The sequence below is a fragment of the Rattus rattus genome, chromosome 17 (assembly GCF_011064425.1).
Source record: "Rattus rattus isolate New Zealand chromosome 17, Rrattus_CSIRO_v1, whole genome shotgun sequence".
In the NCBI taxonomy this organism is placed as follows: Eukaryota; Metazoa; Chordata; class Mammalia; order Rodentia; family Muridae; genus Rattus; species Rattus rattus.
Window position 1 is genome coordinate 24,984,245 of NC_046170.1, and position 23,723 is coordinate 25,007,967.

At 51.6% G+C, this 23,723-nt stretch overlaps 4 protein-coding genes and 1 long non-coding RNA gene across 7 annotated transcripts; 3 read left to right on the forward strand and 2 right to left on the reverse strand.

The window, feature by feature from the left end:
• Window positions 1–2,056: 2,056 nt before the first annotated feature.
• On the reverse strand, window positions 2,057–7,642 carry Tradd (TNFRSF1A associated via death domain). The gene is made up of 5 exons (XM_032887351.1): window positions 7,576–7,642; window positions 3,992–4,150; window positions 3,170–3,447; window positions 2,897–3,089; window positions 2,057–2,767 (listed from the first exon to the last, which is right to left on the reverse strand). The coding sequence occupies exons 2-5, from the start codon at window positions 4,140–4,142 to the stop codon at window positions 2,457–2,459; spliced, it is 933 nt and encodes a 310-aa protein (XP_032743242.1). The 5' UTR covers window positions 4,143–4,150; window positions 7,576–7,642; the 3' UTR covers window positions 2,057–2,456.
• Window positions 7,643–9,894: 2,252 nt separating this feature from the next.
• On the forward strand, window positions 9,895–12,307 carry Fbxl8 (F-box and leucine rich repeat protein 8). Its single transcript, XM_032887831.1, has 2 exons — window positions 9,895–10,163; window positions 10,996–12,307. Exons 1-2 carry the CDS (start codon window positions 10,012–10,014, stop codon window positions 11,966–11,968), a joined length of 1,125 nt encoding a protein of 374 aa, XP_032743722.1. The 5' UTR covers window positions 9,895–10,011; the 3' UTR covers window positions 11,969–12,307.
• A 386-nt stretch (window positions 12,308–12,693) lies between these two features.
• On the forward strand, window positions 12,694–18,533 carry Hsf4 (heat shock transcription factor 4). 3 transcript variants are annotated; one of them, XM_032887829.1, is made up of 13 exons: window positions 12,694–12,984; window positions 13,530–13,638; window positions 13,759–13,886; window positions 13,982–14,106; window positions 14,349–14,424; window positions 14,560–14,624; window positions 15,065–15,167; window positions 15,407–15,545; window positions 15,770–15,893; window positions 17,387–17,483; window positions 17,580–17,645; window positions 17,760–17,829; window positions 18,203–18,533. In XM_032887829.1, exons 1-13 carry the CDS (start codon window positions 12,862–12,864, stop codon window positions 18,355–18,357), a joined length of 1,380 nt encoding a protein of 459 aa, XP_032743720.1. In that variant the 5' UTR covers window positions 12,694–12,861; the 3' UTR covers window positions 18,358–18,533. The 3 variants fall into 3 exon arrangements, with proteins under 3 accessions (XP_032743720.1, XP_032743719.1, XP_032743721.1); XM_032887828.1 differs by having other exon boundaries at window positions 12,696–12,984; window positions 15,421–15,545; window positions 15,666–15,893; XM_032887830.1 differs by lacking the exon at window positions 13,530–13,638 and having other exon boundaries at window positions 12,933–12,984; window positions 15,421–15,545; window positions 15,666–15,893.
• Window positions 18,534–18,599: 66 nt separating this feature from the next.
• On the reverse strand, window positions 18,600–19,242 carry LOC116886369. Its single transcript, XR_004386101.1, has 2 exons — window positions 19,143–19,242; window positions 18,600–18,876 (listed from the first exon to the last, which is right to left on the reverse strand). It is a non-coding gene; the product is annotated as an uncharacterized LOC116886369 (long non-coding RNA).
• Nol3 (nucleolar protein 3) lies at window positions 19,131–23,418 on the forward strand. Its single transcript, XM_032887827.1, has 3 exons — window positions 19,131–19,313; window positions 21,815–22,114; window positions 22,251–23,418. The coding sequence occupies exons 2-3, from the start codon at window positions 21,820–21,822 to the stop codon at window positions 22,643–22,645; spliced, it is 690 nt and encodes a 229-aa protein (XP_032743718.1). The 5' UTR covers window positions 19,131–19,313; window positions 21,815–21,819; the 3' UTR covers window positions 22,646–23,418.
• The last annotated feature ends 305 nt before the right edge of the window (window positions 23,419–23,723 follow it).

The window sequence follows — 23,723 nt, forward strand, 5'->3', positions numbered from 1 at the left end:
CACCAATGCACATTGAAAGAAAGAATGGATGAGTGAAAGAAAAGAGGAACGGGGCCCTTAGATTGGGCATGGTGGTACAAGCCTTTAATCTCCACACTTAGAGGCAGGTGGATCTCTGAATTTAAAGTCAGCCTGGTGCGCTATGTAGTGAGACCCTGTCTGAGAGGGGGGACCCCAGATTTAATAATTGGTTCTTAATAATTGCTAGGGGAGGGGAGGCCTAAATCACATTCTTTTTTAAACATTTCTATTTTTTATATTCTTTATTTAATGTATATGAGTATACTGTAGCTGTCTTCAGACACACCAAAAGAGGGAATCAGATCACATTACAAATGATTGTAAGCCACCATGTGCTTGCTGGGATTTGAACTCATAACCTCTGGAAGAGCAGTCAGTGCTCTTGACTGCTGAACCATCTCTCCAGCCCCTAAGTCACATTTTTGTTAAAGATTTCTTTCTGTGTATGGATGACTTTTGTGTGTCTGTTCACATACATGCCTGATATCAGAAGAGGCCTGAAGAGGGCATTGGGTCCCCTGGAAGTGGAGTTATAGACAGTTGTGAACTGACTGCCATGTGCTTCCTAGGAATCAAACCTTGATCTTCTGGAGGAACCACCAAGCCATCTCTCCAACCCCTGAGGATTTTTTAACTTGTGTGTGTGTGTGTGTGTGTGTGTGTGTGTGTGTGTGTGTGTGTGTGTGTGTGTGTGTGTGTGTGTTCATGTAGGTACAAGTGCCTGAGCCAGAATCCTAACCCAGGCTAATCTGGAACTAATTAACTCAGGCTGGCCTTAAACTCCTAGGGACCCACTTGCCAAGTAAATGCTGGGATTATAGATGTGCCACCATGACCAGTTTCCCAGATGTGTTTTGTTTTTTGTTTTGTTTTAGAAAATACTTTCTAGCACATTTGGTGCACACATCCATCTATAATCACAGCCCTCAGGAGTTAGAAGCATCTGGATAGAGAATCATGAGTTCAAAGCCACCCTGAGATATATGAGACTGTCTCAAAAAACAAAAAAGCAAGAGCCAGAATGTAGCTCAGTGGTAGAACTTTCCTCAGGGGCTCAGTTATATCCCCACTACCACAAAAAATCAATGGGACAACTAGGGTTTCTGAGTATGTGTAGTGGGAAATGAAAGCCATTAGCCTAGCCTCCCACCTTAAGTAAACTTTGAAGGTTGAATTTAGAAACAATATAAGTCAGTTGGAAATCATGGGGAAGGAGTGGTGAACCCCAGACTTTCTGTTTGCTTTCGTTTTTTGTTTGGTGGGGGGCGTGTCTCAATATGTAGCCCATGCAGGCTTCCAGATTGAAGCAATCCTCCTGCCTCGACATCCTCAATGCCACATGCTATGTAAAATGTCTGAGTCTTACATGCTTCAGTCTCCGTGGAAACAAGGCCAATGACCTCAGTAGAAAAGGTGGGAGAGGCGGGGGTGTGTGTGTTGGAATCTTGGCTGTCCTGGAATTCACTCGGTAGCCCAGGCTGGCCTGTAGCAGATCCACCTGCCTCTGCCTCCAATGTTAGCATTAAAAGCGTGCACCACCACCTGGCTGAAATTTTAATTTTCTTATTCAGGCACACTGTAGATGTTTTAAGCACATACTTAAAAGATCACACGCGGGGGCTGGTGAGATGGCTCAGCGGTTAAGAGCACCCGACTGCTCTTCCAGAGGTCATGAGTTCAATTCCCAGCAACCACATGGTGGCTCACAACCATCTGTAAAGAGATCCTATGCCTCTTCTGGTGTGTCTGAAGACAGCTACAGTGTACTTATATATATAAATAAATAAATCTTTAAAAAAAAAAAAAAAAAAAAAAAAAAGATCACACGCACAAACCAAACCCCAAGTATACAGTGATTCACCAAACCCCTGGTATCCTTCACTAAGAAGACAGGAAGAACCCCTCTCATCTTCCTCAAGGCCCCAACAGAGCCTACTGTACCCAAAACCCTGCCCCTTTCTCCTCTCCACCTGGCTCACTATTCCCCTGAAGGTAACTAACCTCAACCTGGGCTAGACCTCAGTATTTCCACAAGTCTATAAAAGGGTTATATTTTATTATCGCTGCCAAGTACTTAGGTCCCACGATGAGAATGAGCCAAGAGCAGGGAAAATCGTGCATCCTGCTTGTGACAGTTTTTGTAGCACCTTGAATGACATCTAGGTTTCAGAAGGTCCAGTTTCTTAGTGGGTTTCTGCAGGAAGTCTTCTTTCTGTACTCCTGCGGTGCTTGCCTGGCTCCTGGGGAGGGGGAGGGGCAGTTAGTTCACTCCAGCAGCTCAGCTAGGTAGGGGAGTGTGTACGTTCTCCGAGTCCAGTGGATGGCAAATAGCCAGCGGTAGCAACATCAGCAGTAAAAGGACCCCAACAGTCCCCAGTGGGTTCCAAACACTGGCTGAACTGGTTGACCAGTGGCCCTTTCCCACAGTACTAGACTTAAGCCTGGCCGTCTTCCGGCTCCGCCTGGCCTAGCAGATCTTCTGCTAGACTAGTGAGCTCGTTCTCCTCCAGCGCCTCCACTAGGCGTTGCAGTGTGGCACGGCGGCCCTCGGCTTGTATGAAACGGCGCAGCAGCTGGAAGGCCTGCTCATATAGCCCATCACGCTCATACTCATAGGCCAGCGAGTCGAGGGCAGGATCCCTCAGTGCTCGACAGCTACGCTGCAGCGAGCGCCCTACCCTGCGCCACTTGAGGCCCACTGAGCGCGCGAATGTCTGCTGGTCTTGCAGATTCAGTGGCCGGTTCACTGCGGAGGAAGGGAGGAGAGGTAAGTAAGCATCGGTTCCCCGGAGTTCGCACCATCCCGCACCTGCCTGGGGATACCTGGGCCCAGCCCTATTCTGCTGGTGACCCCGCTTCTGCTGGTGAACCTCACCTATGAGCTGACCATGGAACAGAAAAGTCTGGCCGGCGGCCGGCAGTGGCTTCTCCTCGGCCGGAGAGGAAACCAGGGATTTCGAACCTGCTGGAGCTACCTGTGTGGCTCCACCCTGGCCAGTGGAGTCACACGTCAGTTTGCAGAACTCATCCTCCAGCTCCGCGAGTTCCTCGTCCCTGAGTCGGTCGGGCTGCGCAAAGGGGTGCACAGTAAGTGCGGCTTTTGGCCGCAAATCCCCACCCATCCCATCCTAACTACAGACAGCAGCACCTTCTGGGCTAAGATGTAATTCAAACAGCGCTCTTCGTCGGTCAGCCAACTGTCCAGCTGCTCCGCACCAGCACGCAACTCCAGTTGCAACCGCACTGCTTCCTGGGCAAGCGCCGCGGCCATGCACCTCTGCAGTGCGGTGCGCAGCGCCCCCTCGCGGTAGGCTTGGAGAAAGCGGCCGCATAGCAGGCGCCCGCAGAAACGCAACTGAACGATGAGCTGAGGGTCGCTGCAGTGGATCTTGAGTATCTGCAGTACGTCGGGGCTGTCCCCACTCTCTGCGGAGGCGATCAGTCAGGCCACCCGCTGTCCCCAAACAGGACTTTTCTTCCAGCAGCCAGAGGAGGAAGCTAAGCCCGTAGTCCGGCCTATTCTCCCAACCCCCACCTTCAGCCTCTACTGCTCTCTGCCCAGAGAGAACGGAAAGGGTAGGTACTGGGGAGGAGTTTGGGCAAGGAATGCTGCCGTGAGAGAGGAAGAAAAGACAGAAAAGTGCAATTAGTAGCAAAGAGAACTGGCTGCTCAGAAGTAAAGACAGATGTAAATCAAGCTGACATTAGAAGAGAAATGGGTAGATCTGGAAGGCACAGGAAAGTGTACAAATGTTTACACTCAATGACACATACAATAAGCAAAGGAAGATTGCAGACCCCACACAGCTGGAGTGCTCCCTCTCTCCTCATCCCTCTCCCAACCCCTCACCCAAATAATCTTTTTCTTAAAGAGTGTCTGAGCCTAAACCACAAAGCAAAGAAGTGGGCTCTCAATCCCAGTCCCTCCCACAAAGTCCCAGAGTCACTACACCTTCCCAGCCACACACACCTGACAATGCAGCCTGCAGAGCCTTGTAGATTGCCACTTTCTTCTTGGGATCTGTGTAGGCTTCAGATAGGACCACTTTGTCCATCGAAGACTCCAAAAACAGGTATGCACTGCCCACCCACTCCTCATGGCCATTCTGATCAGCTGCCATCTTGCCTCCTAGAGATGCAAATAGATCATCTCCAGACTTGGAAACAACTATCCAGTCTCATGTGGTCCAGCTGTCCTTCCACAGAGTTCCCAGCTTTTGACTCTGCTCATAGTCCTGCCCAACCCAGGCATGACTCCCTCCACTGCCTATGACAAGAAGTCTAAGGTCACAGTAACAGCAGAACAGAGATGGGTCCTAGGCCAGTATGTTTCTCTTATGAAAGCTGACAAAAGGTATCTTCCACCTGAATGGTGCGCATGCTCCAAAACGAGCCGGACTCGTGTCTTAGCTCTGCCTTCAGCTTAAGTTCCCAGAGCCTCTGCAGGTCAAAAGGACCACCCACACTCCCCCTACACCTGGCTCCACTTAATTGTCCCTGCCTAGATCCAAGTTCAAATGTGAAAGCAAGGCTGGTCAGTCTACATATCCTGTTCACCACTCTGCAGGACCCAGTCAGAACTTGATATAGGGCTCAGACTGGACTAATGACACTCAACTCTGTATTGCTGGGTGGACCACTGATAAAGAGGCACTAACTTCCCCATCTCTGGTGTGGAATTAAAGGGACAGAATAGATCTCTAGCTCCTGCTTAGGAAGAACCTATCTGAGGGAAGGAAGAAGTCTACATGGAAGGAAATAAAGTCAAGAGATGAAGACACAGTTGTTTGTTTTTTGTTTTTCTGAGACAGGGTCTATGTCTGTGATGGACTAGTTCCTGGCTGGCCTGGAACTCACTCGGTAGACCAGGTTGGCCTCCAACTCACAGAGATCCACACGCTTTGATTCCTTCCCAAGGTCTGCCTGTATGATCTCCTATGTATTACATGCATGGCTGTGCCCATGAAGGCCAGAAAAGGGCATCAGATTTCCTGAGACTGGAGTTACAAATGGCTGTGAGCCACAGCATGGGTGCTGGGAATCTAACCGGGTTCCTCTGGAAGAACTGACAGTTCTTGTAACTGTTACACTGTGCATTGCATCTCAGACATACACTTTTTGGTGGGGGAGAGGGTGTTTCAAGACAAGATTTCTCTCCGTAACAGGCCCTATCCCTTTATAGACCAGGCTGGCCTCTAACTCACAGAGATCCATCTGCCTCTGCCTCTGCCTCTGCCCCTGCCCCTGCCCCTGCCCCTGCCCCTGCCCCTGCCTCCCGAGAGCATGTGCCGCCATGCCTGGCTGAGGACAAACACACTTAACTACGGATCCAGCTATCCCTGACCATCCTGACTGCTCAGTTATGTAAGCTAAATCATTCTACTTTGTTATTAGGCCCTTGTTTTCTTCAACTATCCCTAAACAAATTTCCTAACTGTCCACACTAGAACAGAGCCTCTCAATACGAGGATCATTTCCATCCATCTCCTGCCACAATCCTGCTTCTAAACCCCTAATAGAGCTCTGGTCAAGGTTAAGAATCACCTAGACGCGGGGTTGGGGATTTAGCTCAGTGGTAGAGTGCTTGCCTAGGGAAGCCTCTCCAAGGCCCTGGGTTCGGTCCCCAGCTCCAAAAAAAAAAAAAAAAAAAAAAAAAAAAAAAAAGAATCACCTAGACAGGTTGGGGGATTTAGCTCAGTGGTAGAGCGCTTGCCCAGGGAAGCACAAGGCCCTGGTTCGGGTCCCCAGCTCGAAAAAAAAAGAACCAAAAAAAAAAAAAAGAATCACCTAGACAGGGCATCATCTAGGGCTGTCTAGAGGGAATGCTGAATTGTCCATGGCCCTATCTAGCTCTAAGCATAGGGACACAGGCTTTTTTTTTTTTTTTTTGCTTGCTTTTGTTTTTGGTTGGTTGGTTGGTTGGTTGGTTGGGTTTGTTTGTTTGAGACAGGATATTTGGCTGTCCTGGGTCTCATTCTGTAGTCCTGGCTGCCTTCAAACTCAGTGCTGGGCTTAAAAATCTGCACCACCACTGCCCAACTAGGGGACATAGGTTTTGAAACACCTCTTCCATCAGAAAATATACTAATACACATATATTTACTAAAACAGTCTGAAAATTATTGTCTATCTCTGGGCAGGTTGGGGGTCTACATAGTGAGATCCCAGCTTAAAAAGACAAAAAGAAGAAGAAAAGAGAACATGACGTGATGTTGTCCTATCTGTAACCTCAGCACTCTGGAACCAGGGGCAAGAACAACACCAGGAAGCTGAAGCCAGCCTGTACTACAGGGCAAAGCTCCAGCTGCTTCTGCTTCCATACTCGGGGCTGAACCCTGAACCATGTCTCTGGTAGCCAAGTTTTCAGCCACTGAGCCGCACCCCAGCCCATAAATGTCTTTTGTAAAAAGCAAGGCAACAAATCACAGGGAAACTCTTCTGCTACGGAGGTAAAACAAGTAAGGACGCCTAAGAAATAGCGCAATGATTCTTGAAACATCTAGTTCACTTTTCTATTCTTATCTGATGGATGTGGTCTCATCCCAAGGGGTAGGAAGAGATTTGGAATGTGCTGGTGTGTGCCAGGGTACTATCCACCAGCTTGTCAAGCACAGGTACCAGAGAGCTGGAAATCGAAAGAGTAATCAATATGTAAATTCACTGTTACTGGGTAAATGGGGGAAGTGGCAGCACTGGAATCCGCTGGAGTTGGAGAAGTGAGGAAATAGGACAGACAAGATGGAGGGAACTGGTATCTCACTGTCCCCTTAAGAATCCTTCCCAGAACCCGGTGGTGGTGGTGCACCCCTTTAATCCTGGCACTTATGAGGCAGAGACAGGCAGATCTCTGTGAGTTCGAGGCCAGACTGATCTACAGAGTGTGTTCCAGGATTGATAGCCAGGGATACACAGAGAAACCTTGTCTTGGAAAACCAAAAAAAAAAAAAAGAAGAAGAAGAAGAAGAATCTTCTTCTCAGGCATTCTTCCATTGAAAGCCCCATCACCCACTGGGAGGCTTCTAGGCTGGGTCCCAAAACAAATGCCTCTACCCAGATGCCCGGTCTCATTAACATGTAACCGGTAGCCCCACTTCTGGATAGGTGGAAGGGCTTGACTCCCAACTCAATGAAAGTTTGAGATTCCCAAACCACCAGGACACGCCCCCTGCTTGGCTGCGCCTAACTGCGCAGTAAGCGACCTGGCAGCGGGAGGTTCCCAGTCTGCCCACTACTCGGCCTTCAAGCTGGGGGTGCGCACACGCCTGGGCTCAGACAGGAAGAGGGCTCTCAGAACCGTTCCGGCCAGCCCTGCAGCTACATCCTCTCGTCTGCAGGGCCTGACACCCATCAGAAACCCTTAGTTGGGACAAGAAATCAGAGAAGGTGGAGGTCCGAAGCCCCTTGCACCTCTTACCAAAACAGTCCGACTGGCCGCCGCCACTGGCTGGCCAGCAATCGCGCGTGTCACTACCGCGCGGTTCTCACTCTCGGGAAGCTAGATCTCTCGCTTTGCTCGGGCTGCACCAAGGTTGCCCACCCACTCTCCGCACTAACCTGGCCGCCACACACTCGCCTGGCTCCACTGCTCGCGGCTTCCGGGTGTGCGCGGAGACGCAGGGGCGGTGCCCCAGCCTGAGCGGGCGAGTCCGCCCGCGCGTCCCGCCTCCTCCGCCCAGGGCCTCTCCTTCCTGTCCCAACTGTCCTCCGTGGCCAGTCCCCTGTCTCCGGGCAAAGCCCACCTAGTCCGCTTAGCAGGTAAGATAACGACACCCAAGGTTAGATGGCAGGATGAACTGCCCACTGGATATGACGTTAGCGGCTTGGGGTTTTTGAAGCTGAAAAGGCTCCAGAGTGAGAGCCGCCAAATTTAAGTCAGTTCCTGGGGTTTAGTCAGAGGGCATCTCCTGGAGATGATAATTTTTCTGGCGCTCCCTAGGAATCTGGTTTGATGATCTAATCTCTGCTAGTCTTTAGCACTGAAAATGGGGCGCTGTGGTTCCAGGACAAGCCTAGCTTGGAGTATCCGAAACTCTAGAGTATACTTGAGGTAAATTCCACGAGAGACCATACGCCTAAAAGCCATAGGGAAATTAAATGGTAAATGGCGTGAAACTTTACCAAAAAAACCTTACAGCACCTTGAAGCAAAACTGGCAGCTTCAGAGAAAATGCACAGATTCCAACAACCCCACCCTCCTCCTAAAAGCCAAGCTCTGGAATGTGTCTGCAGACTCGAGTTCCACCCGAATCTTTATTAGCTAGCAGGAACCAGGGCAGCGCAAGTGTCAGGGTCCTAACGTGAATAACAGCCCCTCAACATGCCAGAGCCATCCGGCGCCAAAGAGAACTACAAGCTTTTTTCCACATGTCTTCCATGGAAAGTGTTCAGGAAGTCTGTCGGTTTCTAGGGGGTGGAGACAGTGTAAAGGAGCCTCCCCTTCTGGGTCGCGTATGTGCCCCATCACTTCCTGATTGGTTTGTAATTTCAGACAAAAAGAAACAAGCAAACAAAAATATTCTCAAAGATTCGCGCCTGATTAACCCAGCAGTCAGTTTCTAGTGGGCAGGATTCCTCAACTTGAAACCTGTTTCTCATTTGTTCAACAAGTGAGAAAGTAGTTTGAAGAACCAGTGAGGTCCAGGCTTAGTGGCCCACAGTTTTGGTCATAGCATTCCCGGGCAGAGGCAGATAGATCTCTGCGAGTTCAAGGCTAGCCTGGTCTACATCGCGAGTTCCAGGCCAGTCAAGACTACATAGTGAGACCCTGTCTTTATTTTTTGTTTATTTTTTTTTTTAGATTTATTTATTTCATGTATATGAGTACACTGTAGTTGTCTTCAGACACACCAGAAGAGGGCATCAGATAGTTGTGCACCACCATGTGGCTGCTGGGAATTGAACTCAGGACCTCTGGAAGAGCAGTCAGTGCTCTTAACCGCTGAGCCATCTCTCCAACCTTGTCTTTAAAGAAATAAAGAAAAACCACTGAGGCAGGAGTATCAAGAGTTCAATACCAACCAAAGCTACATAGCAGAAATGAAGAAAGAGAAAAAGAAGAGAGGGGAGATGGGAAAGTGTGGGGTGGGAGGCACAACCAGTATACCTTTAACCCTTTGGGGAGAATTGATGTTCTGAACAGAGACTTCTGCATTTTCTTTTTTTAATTAACTAACTTATTTAATGTGTATGGGTTTACATGTATGTGTCTATGTACATGTAAACCCCATGTAGACTCTATGAACATGCAGTGCCACAGAGTCTAGAAGTTGTTAGATCTCATAGACCTATAGCTATAGACAGTTTTACTGGCTATGGAGGGGCTTCTTTGAGAGCAACAAGTGCTCTTAATCGATGAGCTTTCTCTCTGATACCTTGTATTCAAAACATAATTTTTAGATTTACATATTTTATGTGTATGAGTGTTTGCCTGCATGTATGTATGTGTTCTTATGTGAGGCTAGAAGAGGGCATCAGATCTTCTGGAATTGGAGTTAAGGGCAGTTGTAAGCCACATGTGGGGTGCTAGGAACTGAACCTGGGTCCTCTGCAAATATAGACAAGTTTTTTGTTTGTTTAGTTTTTAGCTGCTGAGCCATCCCGCTGGTCCCATACTTTTGTTGTGTGTGTTCTAAATCTTTTATTTATTTGCTTGTTTGTTCACATGTGTGTGTGTATGGAAGTGCTCCAGCTAGGGTGGGCATGCATGCCTAGAGATCAGAGGACAACTTTCAGAAGTCAGTTCTTTCTTTCATCCTCTAGGACCCAGGGACAGAACTCAGGTCATCTGTGTTGGGGGCAAGTACCTTTATCTGCTGAGCCCTCTCACAGCCTGGGATCTCTGCCTTCTCTACAAGTCTATAGCAGTGCCTCCTAGGTGTGCACAAGCATTGGCATTTCAGACATCTATCCACCTCTCTAAGCTCAGGGACTCCCTCTTGCACTCTAGTCACAGCTGCTGGGAGTGGCAGGCCCCTTCCCTCCAGCCACACCATGGTGGAGCTGATTGAAAAGCTACCAGAGGAAGTTTTGGCGCTCATCTTCCGTGACCTGCCTCTCAGGGACCGTGCTGTAGCAGCCAGAGTTTGCAGGGCCTGGGCTGCCGCTGCCACGAACAGTGCTGTGTGGTATGATACAAGCGTCAGGTGAGTTTCTTCCGGTTACCCACTCATCTTCACACCTGAAGGCACACTCATTGGCTGCCTGCTCTATACCAGTTGGTATTATCTTTTTATTTTTATTTTTCAGTACGGAGGATTGAACCTAGGGTCTCATGTTTGCTAGGCAAGGAATCTACCACTGAGCTCTGTCCCAAGCTCCCAACTAGTATCCTAAGTCCCTTCCATAAATTAACTCATTTAATCCTCACAAGATGCTCTTGTAGGGGGTGAGTAGTAGTGTTTCCTTTGCACAGACAGGAAACTGAGGCTTAGAGATTTAATCACTTGAGTCTGGAGGCCCTGCTCCATCTCCACAGACTACTGAGCTTGCCTAGTTCCTTAAGTACACACACACACACACACACACACACACACACACACACACACACACCGGGCTGGGAGGGGGCACTGGGAGGAGGGCTCAACCTCAAGCCCTCTGAAGACTTCTAAAGAAATAGAATGGAAATTTCTGTCATAGGAAAGAGGGGGTCGATGGAACCCAAAATGAGAGGCACATAGAAATGGCTCCTCAGTTAAGAGCACTAGCTGCTTTTTTAGAAGGCCTGGGTTTGATTCCTGGCTCCCACACAGCAGCTCGTAACCAGTTATAATCTCAGCTCTAGAGAATTCAACACCCTCTCTGGCCTCCTCAGACACCAGGCACACGTGTGGTGCACAGATATACATGCAGGTAAACCAACTATACGCAGGCATACACAAAAATCAAGACATTAATTTAAAAAAAAAAGTTTCTTTTCCATTCATTTCCATTAGTGGTGCCACCGCTAATTCCTTTCTGTGTCGCTTCCTACATAAGTTGTGACTGTGAGCTGGAAAACTTGTTGCCACCGGGTCTGTCCGCCTGCCTGGACCACATTCACAACCTGAGGCTGGAATATGAACCATCAAAGAAGCTCAGTCGCAGAACGGCCACCGAGCTGCTGACTGCCCTGGCCAGCCGAGCCCCGAGGCTTCGAGGCCTGCGCTTGGAATGTCGGGGAGAGAAGCCGCTTTTTGATGCGGGCCGCGACATCCTGGGCGCCGTGCACACAGTCTGCGGAGCCGCTCACCAACTGCGCCACCTCGACCTGCGCCACTTGCCCTACACAGTGGACGACACCTTGGTGCTTAAGGTTGCTGGTGGCTGTCCCGAGCTCCGCAGTCTTTTCCTGGACAACCATGCACTAGTGAACAGCGTGCAGCCCGCCTCTGTGCTTAGGCTATTGGAGGCTTGCCCTCACCTGCGCGCCCTTGGACTGCACCTTGCTAGTATGTCGCGTGCCGCGTTAGAATTGCTAGCCGCTCCGCATCGCGCCCCTTTTACACTTCTGGCACTGAAGTGCGCGTGCCCCGAAGATGCTCGTGCTTCCCCTCTGCCTGATGAAGCCTGGGCGACACTAACTTGCTATCATCCCGGGCTGAAGGTGGAGCTGGAGCTGGAGCCCGTGCTTCCAGATGAGGCCGTATCTCGCATCCTGCAACCAGCAGTACCAGTGGCTGTGCTGCGTCTCAACCTCTCCGGTGACACAGTAGGACCGGTGCGCTTCGCAGCGCGCCACTACGCCGAAACTTTGCGCGCCCTCGAGGTGCGCGCGTCCGCTTCCACCGAGCTGCACACCGCGCTGGAGGAGCTGGCGGCGCGCTGCGCGGGCTTGAGAGAGATACACTGCTTCTGCGTGGTGAGACCCTCTGTACTGGATGCCTTCCGCGCGCATTGTCCGCGCCTGCGCAGCTATACGCTCAAACTAAAGCGTGAACCGCATCCCTGGCGGCCGACACTGCTGCGGTGATTGGGCAATCTCACCCCACCAGGACCGCGCGAACCTGAAGCCGCGGAAAGGCCTAAGCAAGTTGCGCAGACACGCCCCAATTGCTAGCCTCTTCTTTAGGGGCTCCGTTGACTACGGTGCTTCTTGGGAACTGGGGCCTATGAGGGCATCCAGACCAATCCCGGGTACCATAAATTCAGCGAGCCCTCTCAACCTCAGTGGCTCTGTCCATTCTGGGCCCTCCCTCCTCTCTATGCACTCGCATTAGCTCTGAGGCCCAGAACTGGGGGAGGGCAGGCACAAGTAGGAGCCAAGAGTCAAGGGTGAGTGTAAAGTAAATAAATCCTTTAATATTCCTGCGTCCTGTGATCTCGAGTCGGCTGTGAAAGGGAGGGCAGGAAATACACAAAGGCTGGTAGGACAGTCCCACCGGACATTCAAGAAGGAGACCTCAAGGGCCTTTGTACTGTGACTGTGGGGGATCGGGATCCGGGCACCCTATACCCCGAGACTGACCAGTTCCCTAGCCTTCTCGCAGACCGGGCAAGTGCAACTTCACCCACCACTCTATCTGCCCGCCCTTACCTAGATTCCACTATGTCCACAGATGAACTAGTCCTTTCCAAGCCCACAGATGTTTTCTCCCAAACAACACAGGCAGAGAGGAACTTGAGAAGGATGAGACTCGAACGTGGGCTCGCCCACCCACACACCTACGTTTCAGCCAGCCCTTTCTCTCTGCCGGTGGCTGGGCGGCTGTCCGAGCCCCGCCTCTAGGGTTCGCACGCGGCCCCCGCCTGACCCGGCGCCCAGGGGCGGAGTAGGGCGGGGCGGGCGGCAAACGCAGCACTTTCACGGCTTTGACAAGCCCGCAGCGGCCGGGCTGGAACGCTGAGCCCGGCCGAGACTGCGCCATGCAGGAAGCGCCAGCTGCGCTGCCCACGGAGCCAGGCCCCAGCCCGGTACCTGCCTTCCTCGGCAAGCTATGGGCGCTGGTAGGCGACCCAGGCACCGACCACCTCATCCGCTGGAGCCCGGTGAGGGCTGGGGCCCCTCAACTCCCTCAGTGGTCCCCGGGATCCCTCCAATGTCTGTGAACACCCATGTCCACCCAGCCCCCGCCTGGGTCTGGGCTGTGAGTACCCCAGTTCAGCTGTCCAGAGTGGATCACGGTGGAAGGGGTGTGTGAGACAAGGATGAAGAGAATTAAGGGTCCTAGAGCCTACAGGGACCTAGGTAGTTCTCACTTTACTTCATCTACCCAGGAGAAAACAGGCCAAGAAAAGGGAAATCTTTGGCTCAGAGTCAGGTAGAGTCTGGGACGGGTCTGAGATGGACCCTGGGTTGGCGTGTGCTAATTCTTTCTGAGAACTGCGTAGAGATCTAGTTAGGGATAGGAATTCTTCGTGGTTATGACAGGATAGGCTCTACATGATACAGACCTGGCCAAGTCCTACCTCCCAGCGAGGTACAAATCTGGACCCCACAGTGAGTGAGGGAGTATGGCCCAGTCGTGAGTGGCACTCACTCACGGAGTCTGGTCCCCACCCGCTTGCGGATGGTTGTCGTTCGTTCTCCGTAGAGTGGCACCAGCTTCCTCGTAAGTGATCAGAGCCGCTTCGCCAAGGAAGTACTGCCCCAGTATTTCAAGCACAGCAATATGGCGAGCTTTGTTCGTCAACTCAACATGTGTGAGTCCCTTTGACCAGCGGGGAGCGGGTTGGGGTGACTTAGTGCGGAGGATGGAGCGACTCACGCTCACACCCCACCCCCGCCCCGCCCCGCCCGCCGCTCCGCGCACCGTTCCTCAGATGGTTTTCGGAAGGTGGTGAGCATCGAGCAAGGTGGCCTGCTAAGACCAGAGCGTGACCACGTTGAGTTTCAGCATCCGAGCTTCGTGCGAGGCCGTGAGCAGCTACTGGAGCGCGTGCGCCGCAAGGTGGGACAAACTGCAAAATATGGGGAAACGCCAGTGTTGGTACTTATAGCTCTGTTTTATGTGTCCCCGGCCCGGATGGTGCCTTCTGCCCGCAGGTACCTGCGCTGCGAGGTGATGACACTCGATGGCGTCCTGAAGACCTGGGCCGACTGCTGGGAGAGGTGCAAGCTTTGAGGGGAGTGCAGGAGAGCACGGAGGCACGGCTGCAGGAACTCAGGCAGTGCGGGACAGGGAAGGAGGGGTGGAGTTATGGATGAGAGGATACTGGCCTCCTAGGGGTTCTGGGCAGCTCCTTCCGCTCTTTGGTTGGAGCCTCCATGCAGACAATGGGTCCAACTCTGGAACTCTAGCCTTATAAGATGCGTGTCCCCTTGGCTGGTCAGAGTCTGGACGTCTCCACTCTGTGGGGCATGGTCCCTGGACAAACTCAGACGCCTCAGCATCCTCCTACCCTTTCCCCAGGCAGAACGAGATCTTGTGGCGAGAGGTGGTGACGCTGCGGCAGAGCCACAGTCAGCAGCACCGGGTCATCGGCAAGGTGTTCCTCTGCCCCTACCTCTTATCCTTCCCCACTCCTTGCTACTGCACACCTCCACCTCTTTCCCTTTGACCAGGAATTGCCTTTCTAGGGTGAAAGGCCTGGCTAAAGTATAAATTAACCCTTTCTTTTCAGCTAATCCAGTGCCTGTTTGGGCCACTTCAGACAGGGCCCAGCAGTACAGGAGCCAAGAGAAAGCTGTAAGTAGAAAAGTCTGTAGTGTTGACACCCGAATTCCCACCGCCAGAACTCCCTTCCCTGTCAGGGACCCACATCCACAGACCCTCCAGGAATCTTCATTCTTCTCTCTACCCAGGACTCCCTGCTCCCTTCCTATCCTGGAACCCCACATCTCCTCCCCCTCTTCCATCCCAAGACCTTACTCTCAAATTCCTAGGCCCCAAGTAGGCATCCCTGACTTGGGGCTCAAATTAAGCTCTCTCTCTTCCATCACAACCCCCAAAGGGCCCCCCATCTCTCAGGGAGCCCCTTCCACTCCAGCATGTGACTGATGCCCTGGCAACAGGCCTCAGCTCTGCTGACTTGGCTGCTGGGGCCTGAGGGAGGGAGAGACAGTGAGAGGGAGAGAGGGAGGTGCAGGCTGAGGGGCATGGAGGCCTAACCTGCCCACCCTGCACAGGTCCCTAATGCTAGATGAGGGAAGTGCATGTTCAGCATCTGCCAAATTCAATGCCTGCCCTGTGTCTGGTGCTCTGCTCCAGGACCCCTACTTTATCCAGTCGGTAGGTGTTGTTTCCCCTCTACCTCCTCTTCCTGGGGCGCAGATAGAATTGTGAGGAAGCTGTTTCTTCTCCCTATCCTCCCCCCAACACACACACAAAAAAGATGGAAGCCAACATTTGACCATCCGGACCTAGGCTCCCCAGCATAGATTCATTTTCAAACCTTGACCCTTAGACCTGGTCCCAGTGGGGGCTTGGTTGGGCTCTTCCTACAGTTAGAGGTCAAGGGCTGGGCCTAGCCTTCTACTTGCAGCCCCTCCCAGAGACCACCGTGGGCCTCAGCCCTCACAGGGCCAGAGGGCCTATCATCTCTGACATCCCAGAAGACTGCCCATCTCCTGAAGGACACAGGCTTTCTCCCTCCAGTGGTGGCAGGAGGTATGGAGGACAGGGGCTGCCTTCTGGGAACCCTATGGGAAAGGGCCTGCAGCCCACAAGCCTGTGGAGGTGGGGGAGAGGTCAGTGTCGGGGTCTGGTTGAAGCTTTTCTCTGGTGCAGGGTGAAGGGCCTGGCACTGCTCAAAGAAGAGCCGGCCAGTCCAGGGGGGGATGGCGAGGCCGGGCTGGCCCTGGCCCCAAACGAGTGTGACTTCTGCGTGACAGCACCCCCACCGCTGCCCGTGGCTGTGGTGCAGGCCATCCTGGAAGGGAAAGGGAGCTTCAGCCCTGAGGGGCCCAGGAGCGTACAACAGCCTGAACCAAGGGGCCCCAGGGAGGTACCTGACAGGTGAGCAGAGCCAATGTTGATGGTTTATAGATAGACAGATCCACATATACTGGCCAAAGAAAAGACACTGCTTTATGGTACTGTGGTAGCTAAGGGAGGACACTGGGCATCAGACTCTCATGACCCTGATTTCTCAGGGTATGCTCCAAAAAGTATCATCATCATCATCACTTAGAAAATGGAAATTCCCAGTCAAGTCACTAAGCACCCTGTGATAGGACACTGGAATTTACATCTGAGATTAGTTCACTGCGATGAATAAATATCCATAGATAGATAGATAGATAGATAGATAGATAGATAGATAGATAGATAGATAGAGCGAGCTATAGATATATAAATATATACACTTAAGAACCAGTTGTAACTTGTCTTAGTAGCACAGAGGTGTCAATCCAACTACTTGGGAGACTGAGGCAGGGGTATCGAAAGTTCAAGGCTTGCCTGGGCTACAGTGTGAGCTCAAGACTAGTGCTACTGGTAACTTAGTGAGATTCTATCTAACTATAAAAGGGAAATCTGGGAGGAAGGTCATCAAGTACAACACTTGTCACATAACACACACAATAATAATAATAATAATAATAATAATAATATAAATAAAAATAAACAAGCTGGGAGGTGTGAGATCATGCCTTCGATCCCAGCACTAGGGAGGTAGAGGCAGGTGAACCTCAGAGTTTGGGGCCAGCCTGGTCTACAGAATGGATTCCAGGACAGCCAGGGCTACCCAGAGAAACCCTTTCTTTCTCAAAAAGCCAAAAATTAAACTAAGATTAAAATAATAATTTAATTAATTATTAATTAAATGAAAATAAAGGGAAAGGGTGGCTGGGTTGGGGACATAACAGCGACAGGGTATGTGCCTAACATGCTCAAGATCTAAATTCAAACTCCAAGACTGGAACACAAATACATAAACAGCAAAAAACAACCCCCCCCCAAAAAAATCTCTACTAGTATTCACACTTATATAGGAAGGGGACAGCTCCCAAGACCTCAGGTCTCAACTAGGAAACAAAGGCAAACTCAAGGTAACTGTTTAGAATCTGGGCGTGGAGACATTGCTCTGCTCTAATGCCAGCTCCAGGGAGGAGGTAGCGGCCTAAGAGTCTGGAGTTCAAGATCACACTTGGCTACCTAGTGAGTGGGACTGGCCTAAGCTACAGGGCCCCCGTGTCAAACAACAGCAAAGATTCCCCTTTAGCACCCAGGAGGTTAAGACAAGAACACGGCTGTGAGTTTGAGGCCAGCCAGGACTGCACAACAAGACGTTGTCTAACTCCTTCCTTGGAGAAATTTTTGAAAAGGAAAATAAACCCTCCCTCATTAGGGAGAGGATTGAAGGAAAGCACCTTAGCTTTTCTCAGGCCTCCTAGCGAGCTGTAGTTGTTGGAGCAGTTTAAACCAGATGACGCACTATTAGTCCTAATAGTCCGTAGGAACTAATAGTAGGTTGGTATTCTAGACCAATAGCAGTTCTTTATGCACAGGGGAACTCTGGGCCTGGATCGAGGTAACCGGAGCCCAGAGAGTCTGCTGCCTCCAGTGCTGCTCCGGCCTCCCCCTGAAACTGTGGAGCCCATGGATGTGAGTATCTCTTTGCCTGGGGTAGGATATAAAAACCCATGAAGTTGAGCCCTCTGGGCAGCCTTTGAAGGCACCACTCACCTGAGCTCTTCCCAGGCGCTGGGTCCCAGCCTGCATGGACGAGACTGGACTTTGATGGATCTGGACATGGAGTTGTCTCTGGTAAAAAGGGAGTGGGAAAGGCCACACCCTTGGGTTCATGGCTGAAGGGTTGCCCCAGGGACTCCTCAGCTTTGAGCTCCCTTCTCAGCTGCTTCCTGGGGTTCTCCCATGCAGATGCAGCCCTTGGCTCCAGAGAGGGCTGAAGCTGAGCTGACAGTCAAGGACTTGAATTCTTCAGGTGTAGGTAATGATGGTGAGACTCCTGGGTAGAAGCCACAGTGGTTTGGTGGACTTGGCAGCTTGGGTAGGGGTTGGCGGACCCTAAATTCAGGCTTCCCTGAAGAGCCTTTTAGAGTTGCCCATACCATTTGTCATTGTGTGAGAAGGCTAAGGTCAAGAATGATGTTTTAAGCTAGATATGGTGTATGCTTGGAATCCCAACGCTTGGGAGTCTGAGATAGAAAGATCATGGATTCAAGGACAGCCTAAGTATGCAACAAGACCCTGCCTTGAAAACCGATGTGTGTATGGGTGATGCTACACCTTAACTGAAGGGGGCTCTCCTCCCGAAGAAAGGGAGAGGGTACCTTAGCCTAAGCACATCTTACTCCTCCTAGGGAAAGACCACACGCTGGGAACCCCACTCATGCTAGATGTTCAGGCGGATTTGGAGGGTGCAGCACTATCGGTGCCTGGGGCTTTAACCCTGTACAATGCCACCGAGAGCAATGCTTCCTACTTGGATCCTGGAGCCAGTCCCTCCTCTCCCTGAGATCTGCACCCCTCTGAAAAAGCCTGGCTAAGGAACCAGCACGCAACGGCACACCCCTTTAGGCTTCCTGGCGCCCCCGCCCCCGCCCTGGGAGGTGAGCGAAGCCCTCCTGTATGTGACAGCCTCTCTCCACTACCCCAGTGAACCCTGCAACATAAACTGCATTCCCTACTCTGTTTCTGTCTGTCTCTCTCTCTTTTTTTTTTTTTTCTACCAACCAAAGATCACTAGAGTCGCGGGTAGGTGACGATTTTGCGTTTATACAAGTGTTCAGATGTTCGGACTTAGAAACGTCTATACGCGCTCGGACTTTCATGGAAGACCCCTCTCCCTGGTCCTTGGAGAGCCAGTGCTAACTCTCCCACTTGCACTGAGATGTCGGCCTGGCGCTGGCCAATGTAACCTCCAAGAAGCAGGCATTTCTGTGCCACATCCAGCTCCTTAATACACGTGTCTCTGATTCTGGGCAAGTCGGCTCCTTTCTCTAAACTTTATCTGTGACAGACGGAGGGAAGAGTCCTGGAAGGGTAAATTAAAAGCACCTAGCAATTAGAAAGTCGAGAGAGGGCTGGACAAGTGAGACAAGTGTACCAACCCCCTGACTCAAATCCGGGTACTTTGGGACGGGAAAGACTAGCGGACTATGTGTCCGCCCCTGCCAGTACGTGGCCTCCACCACTAGCGTCCAAATTCGCAGAGCCAGTGAAGCATGCCCTTCCCCCCACCCCATTCCCAGCAGCCCTGGCTGCCCCGCCCCTGTTACAGCTGTTGTTCGGCATACCCACCCCACTCGCTCGGCCCTTTCTGCACTGTCATCTGCCCCGGTGAGGCTCAACTCCGGAGTGGGGCCATCTGAAACGCTCCGGACCACAAGCCCGGCTCCACCCAGCAGGGAGGGAAAGGAAACAGATTGGGCAGAATCCTGGGCCTCTCACCACCAGCAGCGGAGCTCGAAGGTCTGTGGGCCTCGCCCTTTGGGAGGACTGAAGCTCTAGGACTGAGTGGAGGGCTAGTGAGGGTACCCTTGCGGTCGCGCATGCGCGACCGGCTCCTGCTCCTCGTTTCCCCCACAATAAATCCCATTCAGCCAGCAAGCTAGGGATCCCAGACCCCACCAGGACTCCTGCTTCTCCACTCGGGGCTCGGGGTAACATTTAGGCTTGTCCACTGATGCACTGAATAGGGCATAACCAGCATTCACCTTAGAGGGGTGATAACCTCAAAGGGAAACACAGGTAACATAAAAATAACTTAGGGTACAGAGAGGGGAAAGAGGAGGCCAATCCTGCCTCGAAGTCGGGCCAGAATAGGTGCTGACATCATCCCCTTCTCTGTAACCAGTGATGGGAGACAGTCTTTGGAAGCTTCACTGAGGACAGCAGAGGTCCTGAACACACAGTGTAGTGTGGATCCCAGTAAATAATAGTAATGAGGACCAAAGCACACAAAAGGAGCGACCAACCTTTGAACACCCCAGGAATTGGGATAGACATGGGAGCATTTGAGTCTTGAGGGCTGGGTCCAGAGAGTAGAGGGGAGAGACAAGGATCCCAGACCCAGGGAACAGCATTGGCAAAGGCTACAGTGTTAGGATCACAGTTCTCGCACGACTAAATAGTTGGATGGAAACAGCAAAGAACCTGGCTATCTAGAGTGGTGGGAGGGGATTAAAATAGCCAGACTAGGTAGCTTAGATTCTTTGATGAGTGAGTGTCTGAGAGACAGAGAGAGGGTGGCTGTCTAGGCCTGGCATTCAGCTAGACAAGGAACATTATAGTTTAGGCTAGGGCAAGTCAGATTCCAGTTCTACTGGGTTTCTCTGAACCTGTCTCTTCACCCATAAAACTGGAACAACAAATTCTACCCTAGAGTTGTCAAAGTGAGGGGAGTTGGAGTGATGGAGTGAGGGGAGGGGTGGAGTGTGTGAGAAGTACTCAGATATTCATTGTCCCAGGAAGCAAGCTGCTGCTGGTGGGTTTAAGGAGCAGAACCTAATGGAAATTTATTACAAAGCGTCTGTCACATATGGGACATGAAAGGAGGTGGGGGTTGGGGGATGCAGAGTACCTGGCCTGCGCTTAGTGGCCTTGGGGAAGAACTGACATTTAGATATGAGGGGTGGAGACCCAAGGTGTGAAGTGCCCAGGGACAGTACAGTGTGAGTACTGAGATGTGGGGTGCATGAAGTATGTGTGTGTGGTTGGAGGGAGGTTATCACCCAATGGGATGGGAAGAAGGTAGGTAGAGCAGAGACATTTCGGGTAGAGGAGACTGAGAAAGATGCTGTATGAACAAAGATAAGGCAAAAGGAATGGCCAGGTTTCTTTTCTCCTTAATGTCAGGGCCCTTATTGGCCGGATTAGGACACCCAATCCAGTGGGCAGTAATCATAATAGGTAGGCAGTAGCTGGTAAAAGATAAGCAGGAGGTTGGGAATTTAGCTCAGTGGTAGAGGGCTTGCCTAGCAAACGCAAGGCCCTCCCTGGGTTCGGTCCCCAGCTCTGAAAAATAGAAAAAAAGAAAAAAAAAAGATAAGCAGGGTAATTAATTTATACTTGGTTCCTACGGTTTGGTACAGGCAGCCCCTCAAAATGGATAATACATGGAGAGGAAGCTAAAAGCTTGGTAAGCAGTCCTTAGTGGCTTTTAAGAGCTGGACATTTCAAGGTCAAATAAGAGACCACTATAGGTCAAATAAGAGATGACTGTAAGTGGCTGCTGGGCCATCAGGGAAACAAGTGGGTCGTGGATGCCAGGAGGTCTGTCAAAAATGAAAATTCAGGAGTTCTGCTTAACCTGGAAGAATCCTGAGAGTATGTTGACAGTGGAGAATGAAGGGGCAAGGTTCTGGAATGCTGGGCAGGTGTTAGGTGAATGGAGCATGGGGTGCCTTGGCACTCCCGGTGCAGACCCGATTGTGTGAGCAATCAGGCAGGCTGCCCTGATTCAAGGTTTGCTTCCGGGTTCAGAAGGGAGGTATGAATCAATCCTAGGGTTTTCTGCCTATTTGGTTAAGGAATTGAGTTTAGAAAAAAATAATTCAGTTGGATAAACTGGATCTCCACTGGTGGCCAACTGTGCAGGTGTCTGGGGCTTAGGAGGGAGGTCCTAGCTGGGGAGAACACTCAGCTGACAGCTGGACTCTGCAAGAAGAACCTGAAGAGTCAGGACAGAAGCATCGAAGAGGCTAGAGGGTGAGTTCTGTGCCCCTGGTCTCTAAGTCTTGTGCTGAGGAACCATCCAGACTCTGATGTGGAGATGAACTTAGATAACTCCTCAGAGAGGCTAGTGTAGGGGAACGCAAATTATTCCCCCACCCTACCCCCATCCACAGCTTCTCTCCTTTTTTTTTTTTTTTTCCCCCGAGCTGGGGACCAACAGGGCCTTGCGCTTGCTAGGCAAGCGCTCTACCACTGAGCTAAATCCCCAACCCCCGCTTCTCTCCTTCTTGATATAGCCCAAATGGGTAACATGCAGGAGCGCCCATCGGAGACCATTGACCGGGAACGGAAACGACTGGTAGAAACATTGCAGGCTGACTCTGGGTTGCTGCTGGACGCGCTGGTGGCCCGGGGCGTCCTCACTGGGCCCGAGTATGAAGCCTTGGATGCGCTGCCTGATGCAGAGCGCAGGGTGCGCCGCCTACTGCTGTTGGTGCAGAGCAAGGGCGAGGCAGCCTGCCAGGAACTACTGCGCTGTGCCCAGCAAACTGTGCGCACGCCAGACCCGGCCTGGGATTGGCAGCACGTTGGGCCTGGTGAGCACCAGGAGGGTGGAGCCTTGATGAATTGAGGGGCGTGGATTAGGGGCGGGGCGAAGCAAAGGGTAAGCGGAGAGCAGAGAATGTGGAGGTAACAAACCACAGAGGGGAGAACCACTTCCTTCCTTCCCAGGCTACCGGGACCGCAGTTATGACCCTCCATGCCCAGGCCACTGGACGCCAGAGGCACCCAGTTCAGGGACCACATGTCCTGGGCTGCCCAGAGCTTCAGAGGAAGAGGAGATCGGAGGTCCTGAGGACTCTGAGGCAGTGCAGCCTCGAACACCAGAGGAGCCAGAACTAGAAGCTGAAGCTACTAAAGGGGATGAGCCAGACCTGGAACAAGAAATGGAACCAGAACCAGAGCCAGAGGTAGAACCGGAGCCGGAGCCGGAGCCGGAGCCGGAGCCGGAGCCGGAGCCGGAGCCGGAGCCGGAGCCGGAGCCGGAGCCGGAGCCGGAGCCGGAGCCGGAGCCGGAGCCTGACTTCCAAGAAGGGGATGAGTCTGAAGGTTGTGAGAACACCTAAACCCTAGCTTGCAGGCCTGTTAGAAGTTGTGGACTGGGAAGTAGGGATTGATCCCCACTCCACTGACCATCATTTTCATCTCTAGATTCCTGAAGACCAGAATATCCTTACCTGTCCAAATCTGATTCAAGCTGGATAAGATCTGGAAACCTGCCAGAACTGGACCGAATCAATGCAGCAAGACTCCATTTACTGCCAAATGAGTAAACTCGGGAAGGTTAGCCTGGACCTGATTCTTCACAACTCTGGCTCTTTACTCAAGAATGGTCTGAATCCCACTGACCTGAGCAGGCTTGTGTGAAAAATACCATCCCCCCCAACAGTATTCCACTCCCAAAGTAGCCCAAGCTGTATTTCTAGAGATCTTAGATTCAGGCCCCTAAATCAGACCCTCTTCCACTCCCCTTTCCCCCCCTCAGGGGCCATTTGGGAGCCCAAGTGGGCAACACATCTACACCATGGAAACGACTAGGTCAAGCAAGTGAAGGTGGCTGGCTGTCCATCCATACACAGAAGTCTTGGAGCTCACAGTCTTGAACGGGGGACCTGAGAGAAAACTGGAGTAGACAGAAGCCACACGCATCATTGTAACTGGTCTTTAATTGTCTGGCCTTCCTCTGAACTGGGAGCTCAGTGTGGGGTGTGGGGTCTAACCAGTCACAGACATACACAAGGAGCTCTGTACATTATCTACTAAGCAAATGAGTAAAAACTTCCCAGCTGTGTTTCCAAGCTTTCACAGATGGAAAAATTAAATAAAAAGCCAGGGTTAAATAAAAAGCATACTGTCCCAATCTCTCAGGGCTGAATCTGAAGTGAAAATGAAAGCCTTACCAGGCTCTTTCTGTACTTCTCCTGGCCTGAATGTAAGATGACAAACCCTCGGGGCCTGCCCTGCAGGTTTGATTGTGGTTGCTCCCCGCCTGTACTAACCACTGCCAGAGACCAGCTATGGGGCTGTGGTCAAAGACAGGCACAACCAAGTCTAGTGTGGGGACTGAGGGTGGGGCCAGGTGCTGGACTCATAAGACCTGAAGTTCAGTGGGTCTGTGCGTGTGGTAAGAAAGGGGTCTAGGAA